The sequence below is a fragment of the Fusarium mangiferae genome (assembly GCF_900044065.1).
Source record: "Fusarium mangiferae strain MRC7560 genome assembly, contig: FMAN_scaffold011, whole genome shotgun sequence".
NCBI lineage: Eukaryota > Fungi > Ascomycota > Sordariomycetes > Hypocreales > Nectriaceae > Fusarium > Fusarium mangiferae.
Window position 1 is genome coordinate 497,366 of NW_024573931.1, and position 19,235 is coordinate 516,600.

The 19,235-nt window shown below is 49.6% G+C and overlaps 10 protein-coding genes and 3 non-coding genes across 13 annotated transcripts; 5 read left to right on the forward strand and 8 right to left on the reverse strand.

Moving 5' to 3' along the window:
* Window positions 1–997: 997 nt before the first annotated feature.
* FMAN_09969 (uncharacterized protein) lies at window positions 998–2,145 on the forward strand (the record flags this gene model as incomplete). Its single annotated transcript, XM_041820590.1, has 2 exons — window positions 998–1,082; window positions 1,127–2,145. The coding sequence occupies 2 exons, from the start codon at window positions 998–1,000 to the stop codon at window positions 2,143–2,145; spliced, it is 1,104 nt and encodes a 367-aa protein (XP_041686455.1).
* Window positions 2,146–2,487: 342 nt separating this feature from the next.
* FMAN_09970 (uncharacterized protein) lies at window positions 2,488–3,336 on the forward strand (the record flags this gene model as incomplete). The annotated part of the gene is made up of 3 exons (XM_041820591.1): window positions 2,488–2,671; window positions 2,714–2,822; window positions 2,865–3,336. The coding sequence occupies 3 exons, from the start codon at window positions 2,488–2,490 to the stop codon at window positions 3,334–3,336; spliced, it is 765 nt and encodes a 254-aa protein (XP_041686456.1).
* Window positions 3,337–3,365: 29 nt separating this feature from the next.
* tRNA lies at window positions 3,366–3,448 on the reverse strand. Its single transcript is given in 2 exon segments — window positions 3,366–3,401; window positions 3,412–3,448. It is a non-coding gene; the product is annotated as a tRNA-Tyr (tRNA).
* Window positions 3,449–3,851: 403 nt separating this feature from the next.
* tRNA lies at window positions 3,852–3,939 on the forward strand. Its single transcript is given in 2 exon segments — window positions 3,852–3,888; window positions 3,904–3,939. It is a non-coding gene; the product is annotated as a tRNA-Tyr (tRNA).
* A 200-nt stretch (window positions 3,940–4,139) lies between these two features.
* On the reverse strand, window positions 4,140–4,224 carry tRNA. Its single transcript is given in 2 exon segments — window positions 4,140–4,175; window positions 4,188–4,224. It is a non-coding gene; the product is annotated as a tRNA-Tyr (tRNA).
* A 133-nt stretch (window positions 4,225–4,357) lies between these two features.
* Window positions 4,358–5,209, reverse strand: FMAN_09971 (putative Formyltetrahydrofolate deformylase; the record flags this gene model as incomplete). The annotated part of the gene is made up of 1 exon (XM_041820592.1): window positions 4,358–5,209. The coding sequence occupies one exon, from the start codon at window positions 5,207–5,209 to the stop codon at window positions 4,358–4,360; it is 852 nt and encodes a 283-aa protein (XP_041686457.1).
* Window positions 5,210–5,736: 527 nt separating this feature from the next.
* On the forward strand, window positions 5,737–7,196 carry FMAN_09972 (uncharacterized protein; the record flags this gene model as incomplete). Its single annotated transcript, XM_041820593.1, has 2 exons — window positions 5,737–6,091; window positions 6,133–7,196. 2 exons carry the CDS (start codon window positions 5,737–5,739, stop codon window positions 7,194–7,196), a joined length of 1,419 nt encoding a protein of 472 aa, XP_041686458.1.
* Window positions 7,197–7,228: 32 nt separating this feature from the next.
* Window positions 7,229–8,211, reverse strand: FMAN_09973 (uncharacterized protein; the record flags this gene model as incomplete). The annotated part of the gene is made up of 2 exons (XM_041820594.1): window positions 7,229–7,763; window positions 7,805–8,211. The coding sequence occupies 2 exons, from the start codon at window positions 8,209–8,211 to the stop codon at window positions 7,229–7,231; spliced, it is 942 nt and encodes a 313-aa protein (XP_041686459.1).
* Window positions 8,212–9,127: 916 nt separating this feature from the next.
* FMAN_09974 (uncharacterized protein) lies at window positions 9,128–10,249 on the reverse strand (the record flags this gene model as incomplete). Its single annotated transcript, XM_041820595.1, has 1 exon — window positions 9,128–10,249. One exon carries the CDS (start codon window positions 10,247–10,249, stop codon window positions 9,128–9,130), a length of 1,122 nt encoding a protein of 373 aa, XP_041686460.1.
* Window positions 10,250–10,493: 244 nt separating this feature from the next.
* FMAN_09975 (uncharacterized protein) lies at window positions 10,494–12,203 on the reverse strand (the record flags this gene model as incomplete). Its single annotated transcript, XM_041820596.1, has 2 exons — window positions 10,494–11,710; window positions 11,753–12,203. The coding sequence occupies 2 exons, from the start codon at window positions 12,201–12,203 to the stop codon at window positions 10,494–10,496; spliced, it is 1,668 nt and encodes a 555-aa protein (XP_041686461.1).
* Window positions 12,204–14,106: 1,903 nt separating this feature from the next.
* Window positions 14,107–15,579, forward strand: FMAN_09976 (putative clathrin assembly protein AP47; the record flags this gene model as incomplete). Its single annotated transcript, XM_041820597.1, has 4 exons — window positions 14,107–14,145; window positions 14,188–14,316; window positions 14,358–15,455; window positions 15,499–15,579. 4 exons carry the CDS (start codon window positions 14,107–14,109, stop codon window positions 15,577–15,579), a joined length of 1,347 nt encoding a protein of 448 aa, XP_041686462.1.
* A 125-nt stretch (window positions 15,580–15,704) lies between these two features.
* Window positions 15,705–16,685, reverse strand: FMAN_09977 (uncharacterized protein; the record flags this gene model as incomplete). The annotated part of the gene is made up of 3 exons (XM_041820598.1): window positions 15,705–15,832; window positions 15,875–16,631; window positions 16,674–16,685. The coding sequence occupies 3 exons, from the start codon at window positions 16,683–16,685 to the stop codon at window positions 15,705–15,707; spliced, it is 897 nt and encodes a 298-aa protein (XP_041686463.1).
* Window positions 16,686–17,864: 1,179 nt separating this feature from the next.
* FMAN_09978 (uncharacterized protein) lies at window positions 17,865–19,036 on the reverse strand (the record flags this gene model as incomplete). The annotated part of the gene is made up of 3 exons (XM_041820599.1): window positions 17,865–18,305; window positions 18,348–18,581; window positions 18,623–19,036. 3 exons carry the CDS (start codon window positions 19,034–19,036, stop codon window positions 17,865–17,867), a joined length of 1,089 nt encoding a protein of 362 aa, XP_041686464.1.
* Between the last annotated feature and the right edge of the window lie 199 nt (window positions 19,037–19,235).

The following is a 19,235-nucleotide window of genomic DNA, read 5'->3' on the forward strand; positions in this document are numbered from 1 at the left end:
ACCAGGTCAAATTGGTGGCAAACGCCGAGCGAATGTTACCGTCCCGCCTCCCAGCCTCCGACTTGCAGCTGGATGCATCGGCGTTGCACACAGGTATCATCGAGAGGGGTTCGACACGGACACGACGCGAGAGATCGCGGGTGGTCTGGCCGTTAATAGTAACAAGCCAGGATAAAGTTACACTTTACAGGGACCCGTTTCAGTGGAGGCAGTAGCTGGTTGGCGATCGGTCAGATCAGCTGAAAGACTACAACCAATTGGAATTCGGGTCTGCCAATGTTGTGATGAGACCATGGTCGCATATTGGCGGCCATGCAAGCTGCTGGGCACAACAGCAATGGGTTTGGGCATTGAGTTCAGGCTGGCTGGGCACAACGAGTTCGACGGCTTGCACAGATCAAGGAACACGAACTCGCGTTACATTAAATGTCTTCATCCTGCATGCTGAATCTCCCTTGCATTGGCGCTCAGCGCGACGATTGGGCATGGCATGGAGCAAACTGGGATGACGCTTGTGTCCCACAAGGCCAAGGCATGTTGCATTGAGCGAATCATTTTGGAAAAGTGCTTAGCGGTGACCAACCTGCATTGATTGAGGGGAAAACACCTCAGGCAGAGATGGCCTTATCTTGAAATTCGCTCTGGACTGGACGGCCATTCCATGCACTCGCTGGTAATTAACACGGTCGCGAATCTGCATTCTGTTTCATACCTGTCGGTCCACTGCCCTCTGTAGGCATTCTAGCGACCTGCTTCTAGTGGCCGCCCGTCACGTCCGCGCTCACGTCCAAGGCACGACGCCCTAAGGGAACCCACTTTCGCGCTGAAGCTCCCTTATTACCGATCTTCTCCACGCGCCCTCCGCAGCAGAACCCACCTTTGGCACCTCTTTTCTACCCGCTCCCTCCCACTTTCACTCATCATCGTCTTCACTCATTTACACGTTCGACTCACGCGATAACAATAAACAATAACCTTCCTCGCTACTGGGTCCATCATGGCTACTGTCACTCGTCAACCATTTGCTCCCCTTGATGGGACTCGTCTCCAGACCTTGACAAGTCTCAAGAACAGGCAAAATGGTATGTGGAGATGCGGAGTGTTTGGGCTTCACTGACATGATTAGCTCTGCCAACTGGTGGGAAGCGAAAAGCTGAACTGATTGATACGGATGATTCTGAAAATGTCGATCCTACTTCTTTTGCCAAGCGATCAAAAGGGTCCAAGGACAAGGACATTCTAAAGGACAGCATCCTCAAAGACAGCATCCTCAAGCCGTCTGCTTTTATCCTCAAGCCTACACCTGTATCTGCATCTCCCATTCCTAATCGCCTCACGAGCCCTACCAAGACCCGACGCACTCTTCAACCTAAATCACCCGCCAAACTCAGCTCTGGCATCTCAAAGTCTTCTCCCATTTATGCTCCAGCTGGCCGATCTCCTACCCGAAGCAAGCGATCTGGTATCGCATCTAGCCGACGACGCACTGCTGGCCCCTACACTCGTGTTGATCCTCCTTCATTCAGTCTTGGATCTGCCGCTCCCTTTTCTCTCGATGCTGCTCTCAAGGGTACTATTCCTGGCTATGGCGCCAAGAAGGAACCCATCACTGCTCTGCATGAGCCAGACATGAAGGCCAGCTGGTTCTTTGACATTCACGAGGACACACCCGAACAAGAGATGACCAACCTTCTTCAACACAGCACATGTGTACTTGACATTTCATCCGACGAGGAGAGTCAACGGAAGCTCAACAGAGATCGTGCTGAAGGTCGCGATAAGGAAAATGTTCCTCCTCCTGATGACGTTTCTCAAACTCGTCGCGCACCAAAAGCCGATGACATGATTGTTGAGAAAGAGCGTGTCGCATTAGGAGAAATGAACACTGCCGACTTTTACGCTGAAGGATGTGATGAGACATCAGTCATTTTTGTACCTGAAGATGAGCCAGAGGTGAATGCGACAGCGCCTGCGACTGCGACAGTTGTCGAAAAGCCTATCGATCCTTCAACAGAAGACATCGACAGCTTAATGGCCAAGCCCACAGAAGGTTCAAGCAAGGCTGCAGTTTTGGAACCAATTGAAGGAACAGGAGAAAGTTTTGAGTTATGGGAAAGCGGTAGCGCACATGATGAAGCTGTATAGGCATGAGGCATGAACAAGTATGAACTGTTATGGTAATGGATACGGATGGAATGAATGATGGAATGGATGGATATGGATCGGATGGTGGAGTTTGGCCGGCGTTACTTTTCTTCTTAGGCTACCAAGAGCTGGGGCTATAGTTTTGATTACATATTGTCTGAGTATTAATTATTACCGAATGTTTGACTGTTTCACTGTGTATTTGAGTAATGACTCTGAATGCTGTTCACTTGTTCACTGAGTGTAATATGATCTGATTCTGCCGCACTGTGTCCCACGTGAACCACTAACCAAAACAGTGTGAATATTTCGTCAGCAATCCACTTCCCCTCATCAACCATCATGGCTTCAATCAACGACCTGGCTACAGCCGCGATTGCGAGCTCTGATACTGCAGATGACTCAACTCGGGGCGCATTCATCATCTTGGAGGGTTTGGACAGAAGTGGAAAGACTACACAGGTGAAGCTGTTGGAGCAGAGATTTGTCGAGGAGGGTAAAAAGATCAAGGTTATGAGATTCCCTGGTATGTCACTGAAGAAGTGGTGAATTATGCTGATGTTTGTAGACAGGACTACACCTATTGGACAGATGATTGATGCGTATCTCAAGAGTGATGTCGAGATGGATGACCATGTTATTCATTTATTGTTCAGCGCAAACCGATGGGAAGCTGTGTGAGTACATCGGTCTATGGCACTTCACTTCTGACCTTTCAGCAAACAAATCCAATCTCTACTCGCCTCTGGCACTACAATTGTCTGCGACCGGTATTATCACTCAGGCATAGTCTACTCAGCCGCCAAGCAAAACCCCTCTCTGACCCTCCCTTGGGCACGAGCACCAGAGCGCGGCCTCCCCCGACCAGATCTGGTGCTGTTCCTCGATTTGACCGAAGAGCAAGCTCAAGCTCGAGGTGGCTGGGGTGGAGAAGTCTATGAACGATCTGGTATGCAGAAACGCGTACGGGAATTATTCTGGGGTCTCAGCATGGGCGGAAAAGACGTTGCGGCGCAGGGACTTGGACTAGACGGGGGTGAGGACTGGACACAGGAGGAGGAGGATCTTGTGGTGATCGATGCGGGCGGGAGTGTGGAGGAGGTTGCTGAGGAGGTTTGGAAGAAGGTTAGGGGTAGAGTTGAGCAGGTTGAGAGAGGAGAGGTTGGAAGGACTGTGAGAGTTGTTAGGTGAGCCAGAGTGCTGCAATGAGCAAAAATGAATCCCCGAGACCTGGATCGAACAAGTGACCTTTCGGTGACGGTACAGTTACAGCCGAACGCTCTTCCAGCTGAGCTACTCGGGGATGGTTCTGACGATCAGAGGAGTAGCCATGGCGATCGGCGAGGAAAGTTGGGTACATGTGGCAGGATGCTGTGATAATCTAGGCTGTGAGGTGAGACGTGCGGGTTGTGAGTGCATGAGACTGGATGCAGTGGTTGAGGTCCTATGCAAGCTTGGTGTTGAGGCGTCGCATTGTGACACAGAGGACGCGGGGTTGTTTCATCCCATCTTGTGTGATTGTTCTCATACACGAGCTTTGCGATAATAGAGTAATTCTTCTGCGATTCTCGAATTCAACCCTCACTCTACCAGCCTAGGGTAAACCCGAAGATTAATTGTGTTCAAGGAATAGTCTGCGTATAGGTACAATTTACACTTCCACTCCCAACCAAGTCCAATGGCTATTCCTCCGGTTTCGGAGATCTCCCCGAATAGCTCAGCTGGAAGAGCGTTCGGCTGTAATTGTTAAAGCATCTCACCGAAAGGTCACTTGTTCGATCCAGGTTTCGGGGAACTCAAGTTTTGCGTCTTTCGATGGCTGCAAATATTATTTTTGCTGCTTAAATTAGCTGTGTATATGAATTAACAACTTTTAAAGTAAGATTAAAGTAAACCTTCTCCCGTGAGTGGTAGCTGTGTATTTCAATTGGTGACACCAAAAAGTGAGATGTCATGATATACTCACCACCAGATACCACGACCAGCAAAAGAAATCCCCGAAACCTGGATCGAACAAGTGACCTTTCGGTGTCATATATCAGTTACAGCCGAACGCTCTTCCAGCTGAGCTATTCGGGGATTGGTGATTGCCTTACGCTATCCCTCCATACAGGCCGAGTGGGAGGTTTCAAGGCAACGAGCATTCTTCATAGAGCATCCTTCACATAGATCACCCTTCACAATACAATGATTCTTCAAGCATCAACTTTTATTAATTAAAGACTACAGTCTTGTGTCCATTGAGGAACAATCTCCTCTCAGCATACCACCGCACAGCAGCAGCAAGAACTTGGCTCTCGACATTGGATCCCTCCTCAGACAACTCCTTAGGATTCATGCTGTGATCCACACGAGCAACCCGCTGCTCGATAATAGGACCCTCGTCCAGATCAGCAGTGACAAAGTGAGCAGTCGCTCCGATAATCTTGACACCGCGCTCGTACGCCTGGTGGTAGGGCTTGGCACCCTTGAACGAGGGCAGGAAACTGTGGTGGATGTTGATGATGCGGCCGGACATGGCTTCGCACAGCGTCGGGGACAGAACCTGCATGTAGCGGGCAAGCACAATGAGCTCGATGCCGTGCTTCTTGCAGAGGTCGAGGATCTGGCCTTCTTGCTGCGCCTTGGTGTCCTTTGTGACGGGCAGGTGGTGGAACTCGATCCCGTAGCTCTCGGCGAGGGCGGCGTAGTCGGGGTGGTTCGACACGATGACGGGGACTTCCATGCGCAGCTGGCCGGTCTTCATGCGGAAGAGCAGGTCGTTGAGACAGTGGCCGATCTTGGAGACCATGATGAGGACGCGGGTCTTGCGGGCGACGGGACGGATGTCGTAGTCCATCTTGTACTCGGCGGCGAGCTTGTCGAAGGCCTCGACGAGGTGCTCGGTGGACTCTGTCTCGGTAGGGCCAAAGTGAACACGCATGAAGAAGCGCTCGGAGACGGGATCGGAGAACTGCTGGAGGTCGAGAATGTTGTGCTTGTTGGCGGCAAAGATGCCAGTCACGGCATAGACGATGCCGGACTTGTCAGGGCATGACAGGGTGAGGATGTGATCATTAGCCATGTTGAAGGCTATGGACGGCGTTGAATTGGGGGAGAATTTGGTGTAAGTGACAAGAATTGCGACGTATCTTGTTAGCCTCCGTATGTCGACCGAGTATGACTCCGAGAACCCCACTGCGGGCTAACCCTCCACATCGGAGATGCGTCGGGATGTGGCCATGAGCGTGAAGCATTGAGTTGGTATTAAGTAAATTGAGGGAAATATGCTGTATTGAGATTATTGAAGTAGCAATGCGGCGGATCTGGATTTTATCCACGAGGTAGAGAGCTGTCTTGTGATCGTCATGATGCGGTATGGCCGGTTCATATCCGTCTCCGCTGTGGCTGCAGGGTAACAAAAGTCCTCTGCTGAATCAAGCGACGTCAATCTCGTCAATCAAATAGTCTGTAGATAATCAGATGGCAGAGGCGTAAGTAATATAGAAACATAAAGCTAATGCATGCAACTCGCCGTCACGTGGCGTTGATCGGAAGTCCATCCGTTCCCCACCATCGCCAACTAACACAACTACCATCACGCAATGCATCATGTCCGGTGGCTCTCGGAGCCGAGACGGCTGCTTCAACTGTCGAAGACGGAAGCGAAGATGTGACGAGGAGAAACCAACATGTCGAAGGTGTCAAAGAACAGGAGACGACTGCATCTTTCCGAGTCCAGCTTCAGCATCGAATCCGTTAAAGTTTATCGTGGCAGCTTCAGATCACTATCTGGTCCCGAGTGATAACCAGAGCCATAGCTTTCTGAATCTCTCACCTCAAGAACTCGTTGCTGTGAATTCGAGCGATGGAAGGATTGTTTGGACGAAGGAATCTGTTCCCCGCAGTTTGTCACCGTTTGCTTTTGAGTCGGGTCGTTCAGTTGAGAAAGCTCTCGTGCAGTACTGTAAGTATGCTCTCCGCCGTTCATCGCCGCTAACAGATTAGATGTCGAGATCATTTCTAGGAGCAGAGTCTACGTGGACACAAACCGGAATGGCTTCCGTACATCAGTCATCCCCCGAATGTTCCGGGGTCCTCTGTTCTCTGCAGTCCTAGCCATGAGCGCAGCAGAATGGGCACAAAACATTGTCCCAGATGGAAGAGACTACCGCGCTTTGTCAATGCAGTACAAAGTCCGAGCTCTGCATGAACTGCAGCACGCTCTTCCAGACTCCCAAGGCAGTGAGGGTAATCTTCTCACCTGTGTTCTTTTGGCATCTCTCGAAATCGCACATGGATCGTGCCCAGCATGGCTCCGTCATCTTCAAGGCGCACTCGCTCTGCTTGAGAGTTTTGGGAGCAGTATCGACCCCAATGTGGCCGAGTTTGTGCTTCAATACTTCCGGTTTCGATACATTCTGATGGAGACTACGCAACCTACACACCAGGACTCGTTACACCAAGCAATGGCTGGGCTGGCCAAAGCAGAGGCTACACTCCCGCATTCTCGGAATCTGGTTGATGAACAGATTGGTTGCTCAATGGACCTCGTCGACATCATCAACGAAATATCTTCACTGTCTACCCACGACATATCCAAGGATCAACTGTACACAACAGGTCAGGAAATTGAACAGCGACTCGAAGACCTCTCTTTTCAGGGCACAGACGACTATCTCTTGCGGAGCGCCGAGTCTTTTAGAATTGCTGCCCAGATCTACCTCCGCCTCGTGTGCTACAACACAGCCATCACCCATCCATCAATTCTGGCAATCCACGAATCTCTTCTTTCTTGTCTCTCCGATATCATCGTTGAAGGACAGACTCGAAGATCATTTCCTATGTGGCCGCTGTTCTTGGCAGGCTGTGCATGCTCATCAGACGAACAACGAAAGGTTGTGTTGGATCACTTCATGTTGATGGATAGTAAATGGCCGATCAGCAACATATCTGCTGTTTGGAATGCACTGAAGTTGATCTGGCATACAAGAGACCTTCAAGTGTCGAGTACAAACCAAGACTGGAGGGAGATTATTCACAAATTTGGATGGAAGCTCTCGTTATCATGATCAATTCTATTTACCTGGGTATCCTCTATGCTCTAATGCGACCGCACGCTAAACTTCCAACTCCCTTGACTTGCCATGGGATCCCTCGGTCCATCCCAGACTGGACACCATGATTCTTTGGCTCCTTCGTCTGCTCGTGCTCTTGATTCCTCCACCATCCGCATGATGAACTTGCTGTCCTGGACCTCGTCTTGTTCGTCCCGATTTTGAGACAGCCATCCCTCTCTTCGTCCGTCGCCAGAATTAAGTCGATGATCGAGTGGTCGGATATCATGAGATCCTGCACTGGCTGTTCGTCCCGTTTGTAATCGTACAGGCTGGCCTGTCAACATGGCCATTTCCACGTCCAAGTCTATCATTCCATCTGAGGGGCGATTCGGTCGAGAGGGCATGTGTTCTGTGGACGAACTAATCCATCGGAAACGCTTCTTGAACAGGGATGCTCGTGTTCGATCGCGTGGCCAATTCGGGTTTCGTGCTCGTCTACGTTTACGGACATGGTGCTCGATCAGGAGGTTCAGAGAGGGAAGACAGGCGCAGACAAAGCCTATAGTAATCTCGAGAGCCCTACAATTGTTAGACAAGCGTTATCGGGCTGACAGACATACGTTAGAATGCCAATCGGCGTATAATCAACAGTGATATCATCCGAGTTCAAAAAGTCAACTGCTTTGGCAACACGGAAGAGTGTCAAGGCTGTAGCGATTCCACCGGCCCCCAAAAGCAGCACAATCTTGATCCTTTTGCCTATCGACATTCGGAGTTTCCAAGTCAACGGTATCGGGATCAACAGAATGACCAAATCCGTGACAATCGATAGCGACAGATCTGAAAAGAAGATCTTTCGTTGGTTGAGACATCGTGCGTTTCTGACATCCGGGTCCCAATATGTCCGAATGGGATAACAGTTGACAATTCGAAGGATTTGAATCGGAATGTATGCCACTAGTAGAGCCCATATCAAGATTCTGATTCCTTTTGCGACTCGTGGTTCAACAGCAAAAACCCGTGCCATGAGAAGTAGAATGGTCGCTTTGGTGAAAAAGGCAGCTGGGATATAGACAACCGTGCTCGCATAGAACCACTGACTTGTTAGATCGATCGGTTACTATGGGCTACTCACCTTTAACCAATTGTAATGTTCTGGTTTACGAATCTCCCAAGCATGATAACCTGCTCCATATCGGGCCACTACTTTGTTAGTGATGCAACGAAAGGACTGACGTACTCAGATAGTTGCAGTACAGGGTATTGACGTACTCATAAAGCAGGTGACGCAGTACATGATGGCGGTAATCTAAAGGTTAGCCATAGCCAAACATCAAGAGTCGGTCATACAAATGCTGCTATACACGTCCCTAAACTGTTAGCTTTGTCTAACATGAATTATCGACATACAATCTTCCAATCCAAAGTTCCGGCTAATGGTTCCCTTGACATAAATTCGTACTATAAAAAAGAGCGTAATAAAGAATACGCATATCGTCGTCAAGACAATATTCAACGTCCAGTAGACGTCTTCCGGGTTGTTATAATCGGGAACAACCCCAGGAGGGGCATTTCGATTTGAATCGGGACCTGTTGCATTCCACATATCTCGAATTCATTGTAAATGGAGATGCAGAATGACGGGAGGCGATGAATCCTTGATATCTGAGAGTCAAGCTTTAGCTAGTGGATCATCGGGGAGCCAACCGTCGACGATCAACGCCACTAACGGCTGGTGCTGAACTCTGTTTCTGTTACAGGGCTTCCTTTGGTTGAGGCCACTGCAATGACTCAAGGCGACGAGTTAGGTCGTTGATCCTGTGGCGTAATTGGGCAAAACATGTTCTGAATGACATATTCGAACGGCTATAGGCGATTTGGAGGAGTATTGATCTTGGCAAGGCTGTACGGCCCCGAGTTCCTTCGGATATTAAGTCAAAGCGCTACTCTCCATGAGTACAGCTTGAGGCTGCATATAGCATTGTCCCAAATTCATCAACATCTTCCAACCATCGATCTACCCTCCGTCGTTGGCGTTTTATTTCTTCGTCGCCCATTCCATCTGGAAATGGCCACAATTCATCCAGTCGAAAGGGTTCACTTCCCCATTCGGCCAGGTGAGAGTTGTAGCTTTGTTCCCATCCATTCCGATCCGCTTGCCACAGATACTTGCTCGATGGCGAATAGAGCCCCCTCAACTCAGTTCCCAGATACGTGGTGAGACCATCATGAGCCGACAACACATTGTCAAGAAAGTACATGGTGTACAGCGTTCGTCTCTTGGCCTCTGCCATGATCCATGATTCCCATTTCGGTAGGGCGCCTCGTTGTTCTGCCGCACATACAAGCCCTTCTCGAGAGGTTGCGCATGCAATTTCCTGCAGGTTGATCATTGCCTGACGAAGAAATGGCATTGAAGGCCCCAGGTGAAAGAACAGAACCATGGAATAGATGAGGTATGCTTGAAACACTCCAAGAAGATTGACACCTTCATATGTTCCTCGCTCTTCGTAGAGTCTAGTCATTTCCCGCTGTAGGATATCTGCGGCGATACTCACGTTGCCAGGTAGAGGGTCGCATATTCGGACCAGAGTAAGACAGGTCGAGAGCGGCACCAAGGATTGCTGCATAGGATGGATGAATGGTGGCAGACGACCTCGAATCACTGTTGAGGCATACGACTTGAGCATTCGATAGACAAAATTGATGACACTTTGACTGTAGTTCTTGGGCGACTGTCCAGGCAGAGGAACATACGAGTTGAGCCATCGGTTCTTGATGTCGTCGCTGTTGATCGGACACACAAGGTCCAGTGTATCAAAGTGAAGGGGAGTGTCTGTTTGTGAGGACTGTTCAGAGTCCAGAGTGTCATGGTTTCCCCAGGTCTCCGCGTCCGGCTGCGAGTCTACGGTCGGCTCTCGAGATCTCCCAGGATAGCTGCATGTTAGACTCCGCAAGGCACAACGTCCACAGGTTTCTTTGCGGTCACATTTTGCTTTGGCGGTTATACAATGTTGACAAGCTTTGACTCGAGGGGTGGAATATCTTGATCTTGAAGGTGCCATGATTGAGTAATAAATTGCATCCAAAGAGTCTTAAATAGTCGGTATTGTGTTGTTCCGACCCGTACATCACATTCGTCTGAATATCAGACGCCACATGACATGCTGAAAGCAGCTCATATTCGTTGCTACAAAGCCAACCAAACGCCAGAAATCCAACTCGCTCATCACCAACCGGTCGTCATTCAAGGAAATGAGCTCTTCGTGATATTGAGCTCGCAGGTGTCACCCTCGTTTTCGTTTCCAATTAACCCATTTTCACATCTCCATTAACCTCGGTTTGAGGAAGCATCGGCTTCTCGTCTTCTTGGGCTCTGCGTTTGCCCATACGGTCGAGCCATTGCTCAGCGCTGACAATTGTTCCATCTACGACACCACTTACTTGAACAACCATGTCGAGACCTTCTTTGGCCAAGACCAAAACTTTGTGTGCACCTTCAGTTAGAGCAGTCTCGTTGTCTTGCTGCCCGGCATTCCTGTCGGTCATGGTGGCGACACGGAATCGTTGGGGTAGACTAGTGAGATGACGTCGCACAAGGATTCGTGCGTTTTCGGGCAATGCACCCCCTGCGTATCTCGACACAGTATTGATGGCTTCTCGCAGGGTTCTGAGGACATCGCCCTTGAGGTTTAAGATGCGAGCAGCAAGTTGAGAGCGAGATTCAGGATCAGCCTGTTCGCCAGCTTGTCCGCCTGGCACCTTTTCGTACTCATCCAGGGTTGTTTTCAAGGCCGAAATCACACGAGCAATGTGATCATTGGCCCAGCGGAGCCACTGTAGACAGTATTTGAGACTGCGCAGACTCTCCTGGCTCATGGCGACACTGAGACCAGAAGTAGACGTGATCAGACGTGACTGCCAGGCGCTGTTTGGCCGAGATGGTCGCGGTGAATTGGCATCAGTCTCGGTATATGCGGGTGATCTCAACTCATCGTAAGCAGGAAGCGTGTCAACCGTGCTAGTAGTTGACATGCGACGAGACATGGTCTTTGAAGATGGTGAAGGCGCTGTATCCATCTGTTCATCGCTCATTTGTTGCATTCCTTCAGACTCAAATCGCTTGTTGCTGACTGCCTCATCCTCATCCGTTTTGCGCCGCTTCTTACTGTTGCCGGTTTCCAAATCCGACGTGGAGCTGTTTTGTCGCCTTCCAGCACCCAAAAACCATCTGACACCTCCTTCGACACCAGTCACTCGTCCGACTGAACCAACAGTATTCGCAATAGGAGTCAGGTATCCTTCGACATATTCGGCGCCAGATCGAAAACGCGGTGAGAAGTTCTTGGCACCACCATACGCGGAAGTGGCGCCCTCAATTGTACTGGCCAACAATGGATGAGTCGTCGTAAGTAGAGACAGAAGCGGTTCAGGCTGCGGCGATTGTGGTTGATTCGACTGAAGCCCAGAAGTTGGTGGACTGACTGGAAGAGAGGAGTTTCTATGCGGCGGTGAAGATATAAAGTCTACAACGTTAGAAATGATCGCTGTTGGAATTGGCAACATACCTGCTCTCAAATCTCCAAGCGCTTCAGCTGCCAGTCGCACATCTGGATCATCAAGGCTGACGCTACCAGCCCTCGCATCGAGAACATCAGGAGAAGCAGCGCTGACGACACTGTTGCTGCTCCCGTCAAGATCCATTCGTGTCGGGCTATCAATACTGTGCGCAAGAACTGGTGGATAAGGCATAGGGTGTAGAGGAAGCCAAGTCTTGGTCGGTTCCAGGGCCATTTCGCTCGTAAGTGAACTCAGAGGTGGTAGCTTGGTATCGTTATCGGCTTCGAATCTAGCCAGAGGAGGCAAGGAGGTTGGTATATCGGTAGGAACATCAGGAAACTTTATCGCACTCGGTGAAGCGACATTGGAATAAGCTGGAGGAAACACCATCAACGATTGAGGTCGAGCAGGTGGTGGTCCGAGGACATGACGAGACTCGGACTCCCGATCAGGAAGCATGTGATTGCGCTCCATGGTCGGCGATTACACGGATATGTCAACTGAGCATCGAGTGAAATCGGCCAGTGGCCGCAAAGAATATCAGAAAGACAAAAGAAACGGTCAATAATAATGATGATGATGGAGCGGAGATGTTGGGGAGATTGGGAGTGAGAGCGATCGTGGGGGGACAAGAGAAACCTGTTAACGTCAGGCGCTCGCGGGACCTTCTTTCCTGCTGCAGGGACCGGCTGAACAAACAAGCCCAGCGCAAGACGATAGCCCACTAAAAACCGGGCCGGCTACAGTGGCTTCAGGTGACTTGTCTAGAGGCGTAGTGGGGAAGATCGCTAAGAGAGCTGCACCCAATATCAGAGCATCATCACAAGATATACCGAATTTGGGGCGTTTCGCTTGACGATGCGATAAATTTGTTGGGCCTAGGTTTTTGCAGCATCACAAGATCAATTCGACTCAACGTCCAACGTCGAGACTAGAGTCGCTAAGAAGTGTACCTGAAGCCTCTGGGCCTCTAGCACGTGTCAAAACTGGGGATGATGATGCACCGACATCACATGCAAACAAGATACTCATCGTCACGATTGTTAAGCGGGTCGCCCGAGTCATGAGCAGTCCACTAACAAGATCAACTCAAGCACATGCCACAGAGGAAGGATTACATCCTTTTCCTGATGCGTTTGAATGTTATTTTTCCATCCAATGGAATTGTCTGATAACGTCAGATGCGATTGCTCATTGATTGCTCATCTTGAGCTATGCTAATATGTTCCTTTTCAAGTAAGGTTGCATTCACACTCTTTATCCAAACCAGTCGGCATTCGGTTACTTTATCGGACCTGTATCTGGTCCCCGATAACTGATCAACATGTGAATTTGACATGTGCGATGGACGGTAGCATTATACTAGCAATAGCGCGACGATGCGGTATCATTGCCGGACGACAGTTGATAGTCCTACGGGTGAGTTTGAGATTCATCTTGGACCCTGAATCGGTTGAACGGAAATCTCTGCACGGACTGAGTTTACTCTCAAACACTCAAATTACTCCGTCGATGTGGTTTTGTGTAAATTGTGAGCTGGAGATAGGACCGGACACTCCTCAGACACAGGACAGCCTCGCGTTCGACTTCGTGATAAACGCGAGATGGATGGACTGGTCACAAGCTCATTGGACATGCATTTGCAAATTTGACTTTGCCACGATCTTTACGAATCCCATTGTGACAACCTCAAGATCCCTGATTGCAGATCTCGTCAAAGCAAAGACCCTGAAGTCAAGCCCCCAACAAAATTCGAGGCTGCGGTCACCTGCCACATTTACCCCAGATCGATTTCCATGTCTCAGTCACAAATTTGTCCAGTCACGAATTTGTATGTCCGGCTCCTCTGACACCGCCAAAGCAACTAATAATACTCGGGCAGTTCTTAATGGAGCCAGGTTCCCTCTCCGCACCACGAAATCGCAGCTCACATCAACGGCTCCACGGCTGAAATGACAGAATGCCATTCGGTTGCAGGCTAGGTAATGGTCTGCACTGTCTAGAGGGTGCGTTAAGGAGAAGAGAAAACAAGCAGAGACAAAAAAAACCAAAGCTTTTAATCAAAATTTCTGATCCATCTCTCACGTGATCAAGAGCTCAAGCTACCCCACCATATCCGACATTCTACCGTGTCGTCACTGCTGGAATGACCAGGCATCCAAAAGATGCCAGCGAAACAGCTTGACCACGAAACCATTGCGCCTCGGACCATGATGATTGCCTGCGCTTCTCTATAGTCCTTAATTACTATTCAGCCTCTCCTTATTGATTGTTGTCTTTGTTACTGCGCATGACCTCTTCGTCTTGATCTTGACCGTCGCATCTATCGCGACCTCCTTTCCGCTCCGCCAAGACATCCAACATGGCATCCGCACTCTTCTTTCTAGATCTCAAGGGCAAGGTGTGTTGGACCCTACTGTGTGTGGCCTCGCTGACAGTGTAGACCCTTCTTGCCCGTAACTATCGTGGTGACATTCCCATGTCAGCAGTTGAAAAGTTCCCCGTACTCCTTTCAGAAGCTGAAGAAGACTCCTCTGCTGTTCCACCATGCTTCTCCCACGAAGGCATCAACGTAGGTAGCCTCTATGCTAGTTGGCCCTGCTAACTGAATAGTACCTCTACATCCGCCATAACAACCTCTACCTCCTCGCCCTTACAAAACGAAACACGAATGCCGCCGAAATCCTCCTATTCCTTCACAAGATCGTCGAGGTCTTTACCGAGTACTTTAAAGCGTTAGAAGAAGAATCCATCCGAGACAACTTTGTCATCATCTACGAACTTCTCGACGAAATGATGGACTTTGGTTATCCGCAAACAACAGAATCCAAGATCCTTCAGGAGTACATCACCCAGGAATCTCACAAGCTCGAGATCCAAGCACGGCCACCAATTGCGGTCACAAACGCTGTGTCGTGGCGATCAGAGGGTATCCGCTACCGCAAGAACGAAGTATTCCTCGATGTTGTCGAGTCTCTCAACCTTTTGGTGTCTGCAAACGGCAACGTCCTTCGATCAGAAATTCTTGGCGCGATCAAGATGAAGTGTTACCTCAGTGGCATGCCCGAGTTGCGCCTAGGATTGAATGACAAGGTCATGTTTGAGACAACCGGTCGAGCCACCCGCGGTAAAGCTATCGAAATGGAGGACGTCAAGTTCCACCAATGTGTACGGCTATCACGATTCGAAAACGACCGAACCATCTCCTTTATCCCCCCTGACGGCGAATTCGAGCTCATGTCCTACCGTCTCAACACTCAGGTCAAGCCGCTGATCTGGGTTGAATGTGTAGTCGAGTCCCATTCAGGCTCCCGAATCGAATACATGCTCAAGGCTCGAGCTCAGTTCAAGCGCCGCAGCACCGCCAACAATGTCGAAATCGTGGTTCCTGTTCCAGATGACGCCGATAGCCCTCGTTTCCGAACAAACATTGGGTCTGTTCATTATGCCCCTGAGCAGAGTGCTATTGTCTGGAAGATTAAACAATTTGGTGGTGGCAAGGAGTTCCTCATGCGTGCTGAGCTGGGTCTGCCAAGCGTGAGAGGAGATGACGAGCAAGGCGGTGGTATGATGGGTGGTTTCGGTGGTAGCATGGGAGGAGTCGGGGGTGTGGGTAAGGGTGCTAAGCGACCTATCCAGGTCAAGTTTGAGATCCCTTACTTTACCACAAGTGGTATTCAGGTTCGGTATCTAAAGATTACCGAGCCAAAGGTACGAAACCCGTCAGATATACGATCAAGGCTAACAATCGTAGTTGCAATATCCTTCGCTGCCTTGGGTTCGATACATTACCCAATCTGGCGATATCGCTGTACGACTTCCCGACGCGGTCTGAGTCCTACGTAATCGAGCGAAACTAGCTCATGGATGGGATAACGAACATGGGGCAGACTGCAGAGCAGGCTTCATACAGGAATGAATAATAGACTAAATCAATTCAAGCTTAAGCTGTCGCATTGGTCAATCTCGAACAATAGCCCTCTCCCATTCAAAACTGCGGAGATCTTCTCGAGTTGAGTTTTGGTTGTCTGGGTCAAAAAACACCTTGACAATAAATCCTTTTGGATCTTCAGAAGCTGTTGGGGGATCTGTGGTTGTTAGCTATATCAGCAATCGATTGGACAACATACGTCCTCTAGGAGCATCAGGACTTGTCCAGGCTCCATGTCTCCATAAGCGATTGTGTCCAAGAAATACACTGTCTATCGAATGGTTGCTCATCTCGCTGCCTGGTGGTGCGTTCAATGCCATGAGCCCCAGGACGATAGGCAGCTCTCCTCCAAGGCCTGTCGAGTGTTGTGCATCACGTCGGGGTGCTTTGTAGGTCAGAGGAAGTAGACCGGGAATCCACGCAGGATTTCTGCCAGCAACGTGTAGCAAAGGACCAGGCCCTGGACCCATGTTGCTGGTGATGGTGCTCACTTGAGAGAGCCCCGGAATTGATGGTGGATGGAATACACGTAAAAGTTCCCAGTTCGATCTGGTGACCAGAGGATCATGTTCAGTGACCATAATTGGGAGCAGTGGATTGCAAGCAGCAACTCCGAACATTTTATACTCCTCGGCTGGGTATACTCGTCCATATTGATCCGTGATGCAGTTTCCGCGGGCGTCCACTCTCAATAGTTGTCCTTCGGATGCTGGTAGCGTGGAAGCGTCTCGAAACCATCGCCAATCTGCTGCTTCATACACTTCGCCGTTCCAGTACCGCATGACTTTGCTTGGGACCTCGCCGCGGTAGAAGTTTGGTGAGCTGGGCGGAATAAGGTGAAGATAATCGTCACGTTCTGGATCTCGGATGACAAGTTTGTTGGCGATAAACAGGAAGCCTGTGGTGGGTTGGCTTGAAGAGCTCCCTTTTCGGCTCGAGCTGTGCTTTGATGTTCTCTGACAGTGTTAGTTGAGCTTGAGGCTGAGCTTTTAGCATACCTGTTTCAACATGATCACTAGCTGACTTGCATCTGTCGATCATGAGCAGTTGACTTGCATTTGTTGATGACACTTGAGCAAGCCATTTTATAACTCACTCATCCGCAGAGCCTCATCTCGGATTCACCATTTGGTCCTTCTCGGTCACTACCGTTGAGGAAATCGACTTCCGGTGTTTGAAGCAACAAAGTGAGAATGACGACACCATACATGTCAGCTTCAGCAGTCTGCCAGACATCTTGACATATCCGTAAAGCCTATTCAAGACTTGAAATAAGGATTGGTGCCACGCTTCATGGTACTTCTGAATGCTGTGCAGGGAATATGAAGACACCCTAGTTCATGCAACACCAACGCGGCCCGACCCCTCTTACGCTTCTTCTGCTCGACACCGGTGACCCATACTCCACGGATCGATGGAGACTTCAACCACACTCCCACCGGGTAAGTTGTCTGATTGATTTGTCGAGAAAGCGGGCCAATGGGTGAGATAAGATCTTGATGTCGATCAGTTGTTGGCGCTAGCCCTTGATTATCTGGTGACTTGCGACTTGGCAACGTTGGATTATGCGATGGAGCTGAATTGCATCTGAGGCCAGAGGACGTCGGTGTCTCCGCAAGATGTGTCTTGGTCGTGTGGGAACCTTGCCAGGTGACTCGAAGCAACCAATGCTCAAGCCTCTTCTGATGGTGTTGAGTTCGGGTTCATTCAAGTCCGAGTAGACTGCTCGCTTGCAACTCTTTGGGGGTGGCGTACACCGTAAGATGGTGAATGTAACCGAGGCAAATCGCGATCGAATACTCACAGCGAGGCCATCAAGTTGGTGGACTCGTGTTTCAACATTATCATACATCTTCGGTGATGTTTGTGTGACACGAGCGGGACCGCGTATAGCGAGGTATTTCTTGTAGAGCTGCAGACTTCTGCTCGTCTCAGCCAGACTGCAAGCTCAACGGCTTGAGCCCGATCGATCTACTCCAATTGTTGTCAGTATCTCGCTGGTGTTTAGCTTCTTCAATGTGGTTGCTGATCAGAGGAAGATTGGAAACAAATGTGCGATATGGATCATTTAAATAGTAGATAATTGTGATTTTGATTGGAATTGTTGCCTTGCGGATGGTTCGCAATCGCCTTCTGCACCTCTTGCATGAGACGAGAGGAAACAAGATCTATCACATAACCCCGCTGGATCAACGCTTTGCACGCTTGGCTGGTCCAGATTCGTCGTCCATTGTCATCTCAACGTCTCCAGAAGATGCGGCAATTGCTTCTTGAAGTAGTTTCTTTTCTCCAAGCCTGACGGCAATAGCCATGCGAGTTCGTTGGTTGAGGTCTTGCTTGAGTAGAGCCTCGTCCTCGGAAATGCTTGTCGGGTATCTTGCTACGAGAGCCTCCAATGTCTTGGCCAGAACAGCTTGGTGGATCTCGTCTCTCTTTCGCTTGTCGGGGATAGCATCAGGTTGTGCTTTCTTGATGCCTTTGAGGAATGTCTTGAGTTGTTCTTGGAGATCTTCGGGCATGCTTTCAAACCGAGCAGACTCGGCAAAGGTGCCATCCGAGTTGACCTCACCTGTTTCTCGCTCCAGAACGAATGTGTCTTCAAATTCTTCGTCCTCTTCAAGAGCGCCACGCTATTCAGGTTAGCTGGGTCATCTTCAAATGGTTCGACCTACAATCTGCTCCAAGACTTGACTTGGGATGCCAAAGTTGGCGGTCAGAGCTGACTCGACAATGTCCCAAGGAATCTCGACAACATCATAACGAGAATGCTTCTCGGTAACGTATCCGTATCTTCTTAGGAGCTCCGAGTTCGGGTGAGGGCCATAGTAGTTGAGAATCTCTTCACCCGCCTTGATGTGCCTCAAGCTGGTCACGGTGAGACTCTCCTCTTCGTGGTTGACGTGAGCCTATCCTGTTAGCTTTGCCAATCACTCAAGAAATGACCTACATTGAATTCGGCGTCCGCATTCAGAATATCCGCCATTGGTACCATTCCCGTCATCGACTTTCCGTCTCGGTCTTCCACCCAACCATCAGCCTCCTCCTCCTCTTCCTCGTCGTTCTCAAGATCGAAAGCATACGCCATGATGGTGCTGCCCATTCGGTGGGCAATCTCAATAAGCTCTGCATCAGTCTTGTTTCCGGCGTTGAAAATCTCAGAATTGCTTCGAATAATGGGGAGAAGCGTCTTTTGGAACATATTTCCAGCCTCAGCTTTGCCGATCTTGTGTCGCATATGACTGGCCTGAAGCTGGTCAAGCTCATTGTCGGACCAAAACATGGGCGTATCAAATGACGAAGGAAGAACATCGAAATAAGGCTTCCACTTGGAGTTTTCGCCTTCAAGATACTCGTAAATCATGATGAGGATAAGCGAACTCCAAGAATCCAATCCCGGTGCGTCATCGTCAGGCTTGTCGAGATCAAAAGCATCCGGAATCTTTTTTGGTAGCTCCGAGGTTTCAACATTGATGATTGCTCTTCTCGGAATGATAAACAGAGTTGTTTCCGCAGGGATATCCTCGAGAGCGACTGTTTTGTTAGCTTGACTTTGAAGGCAT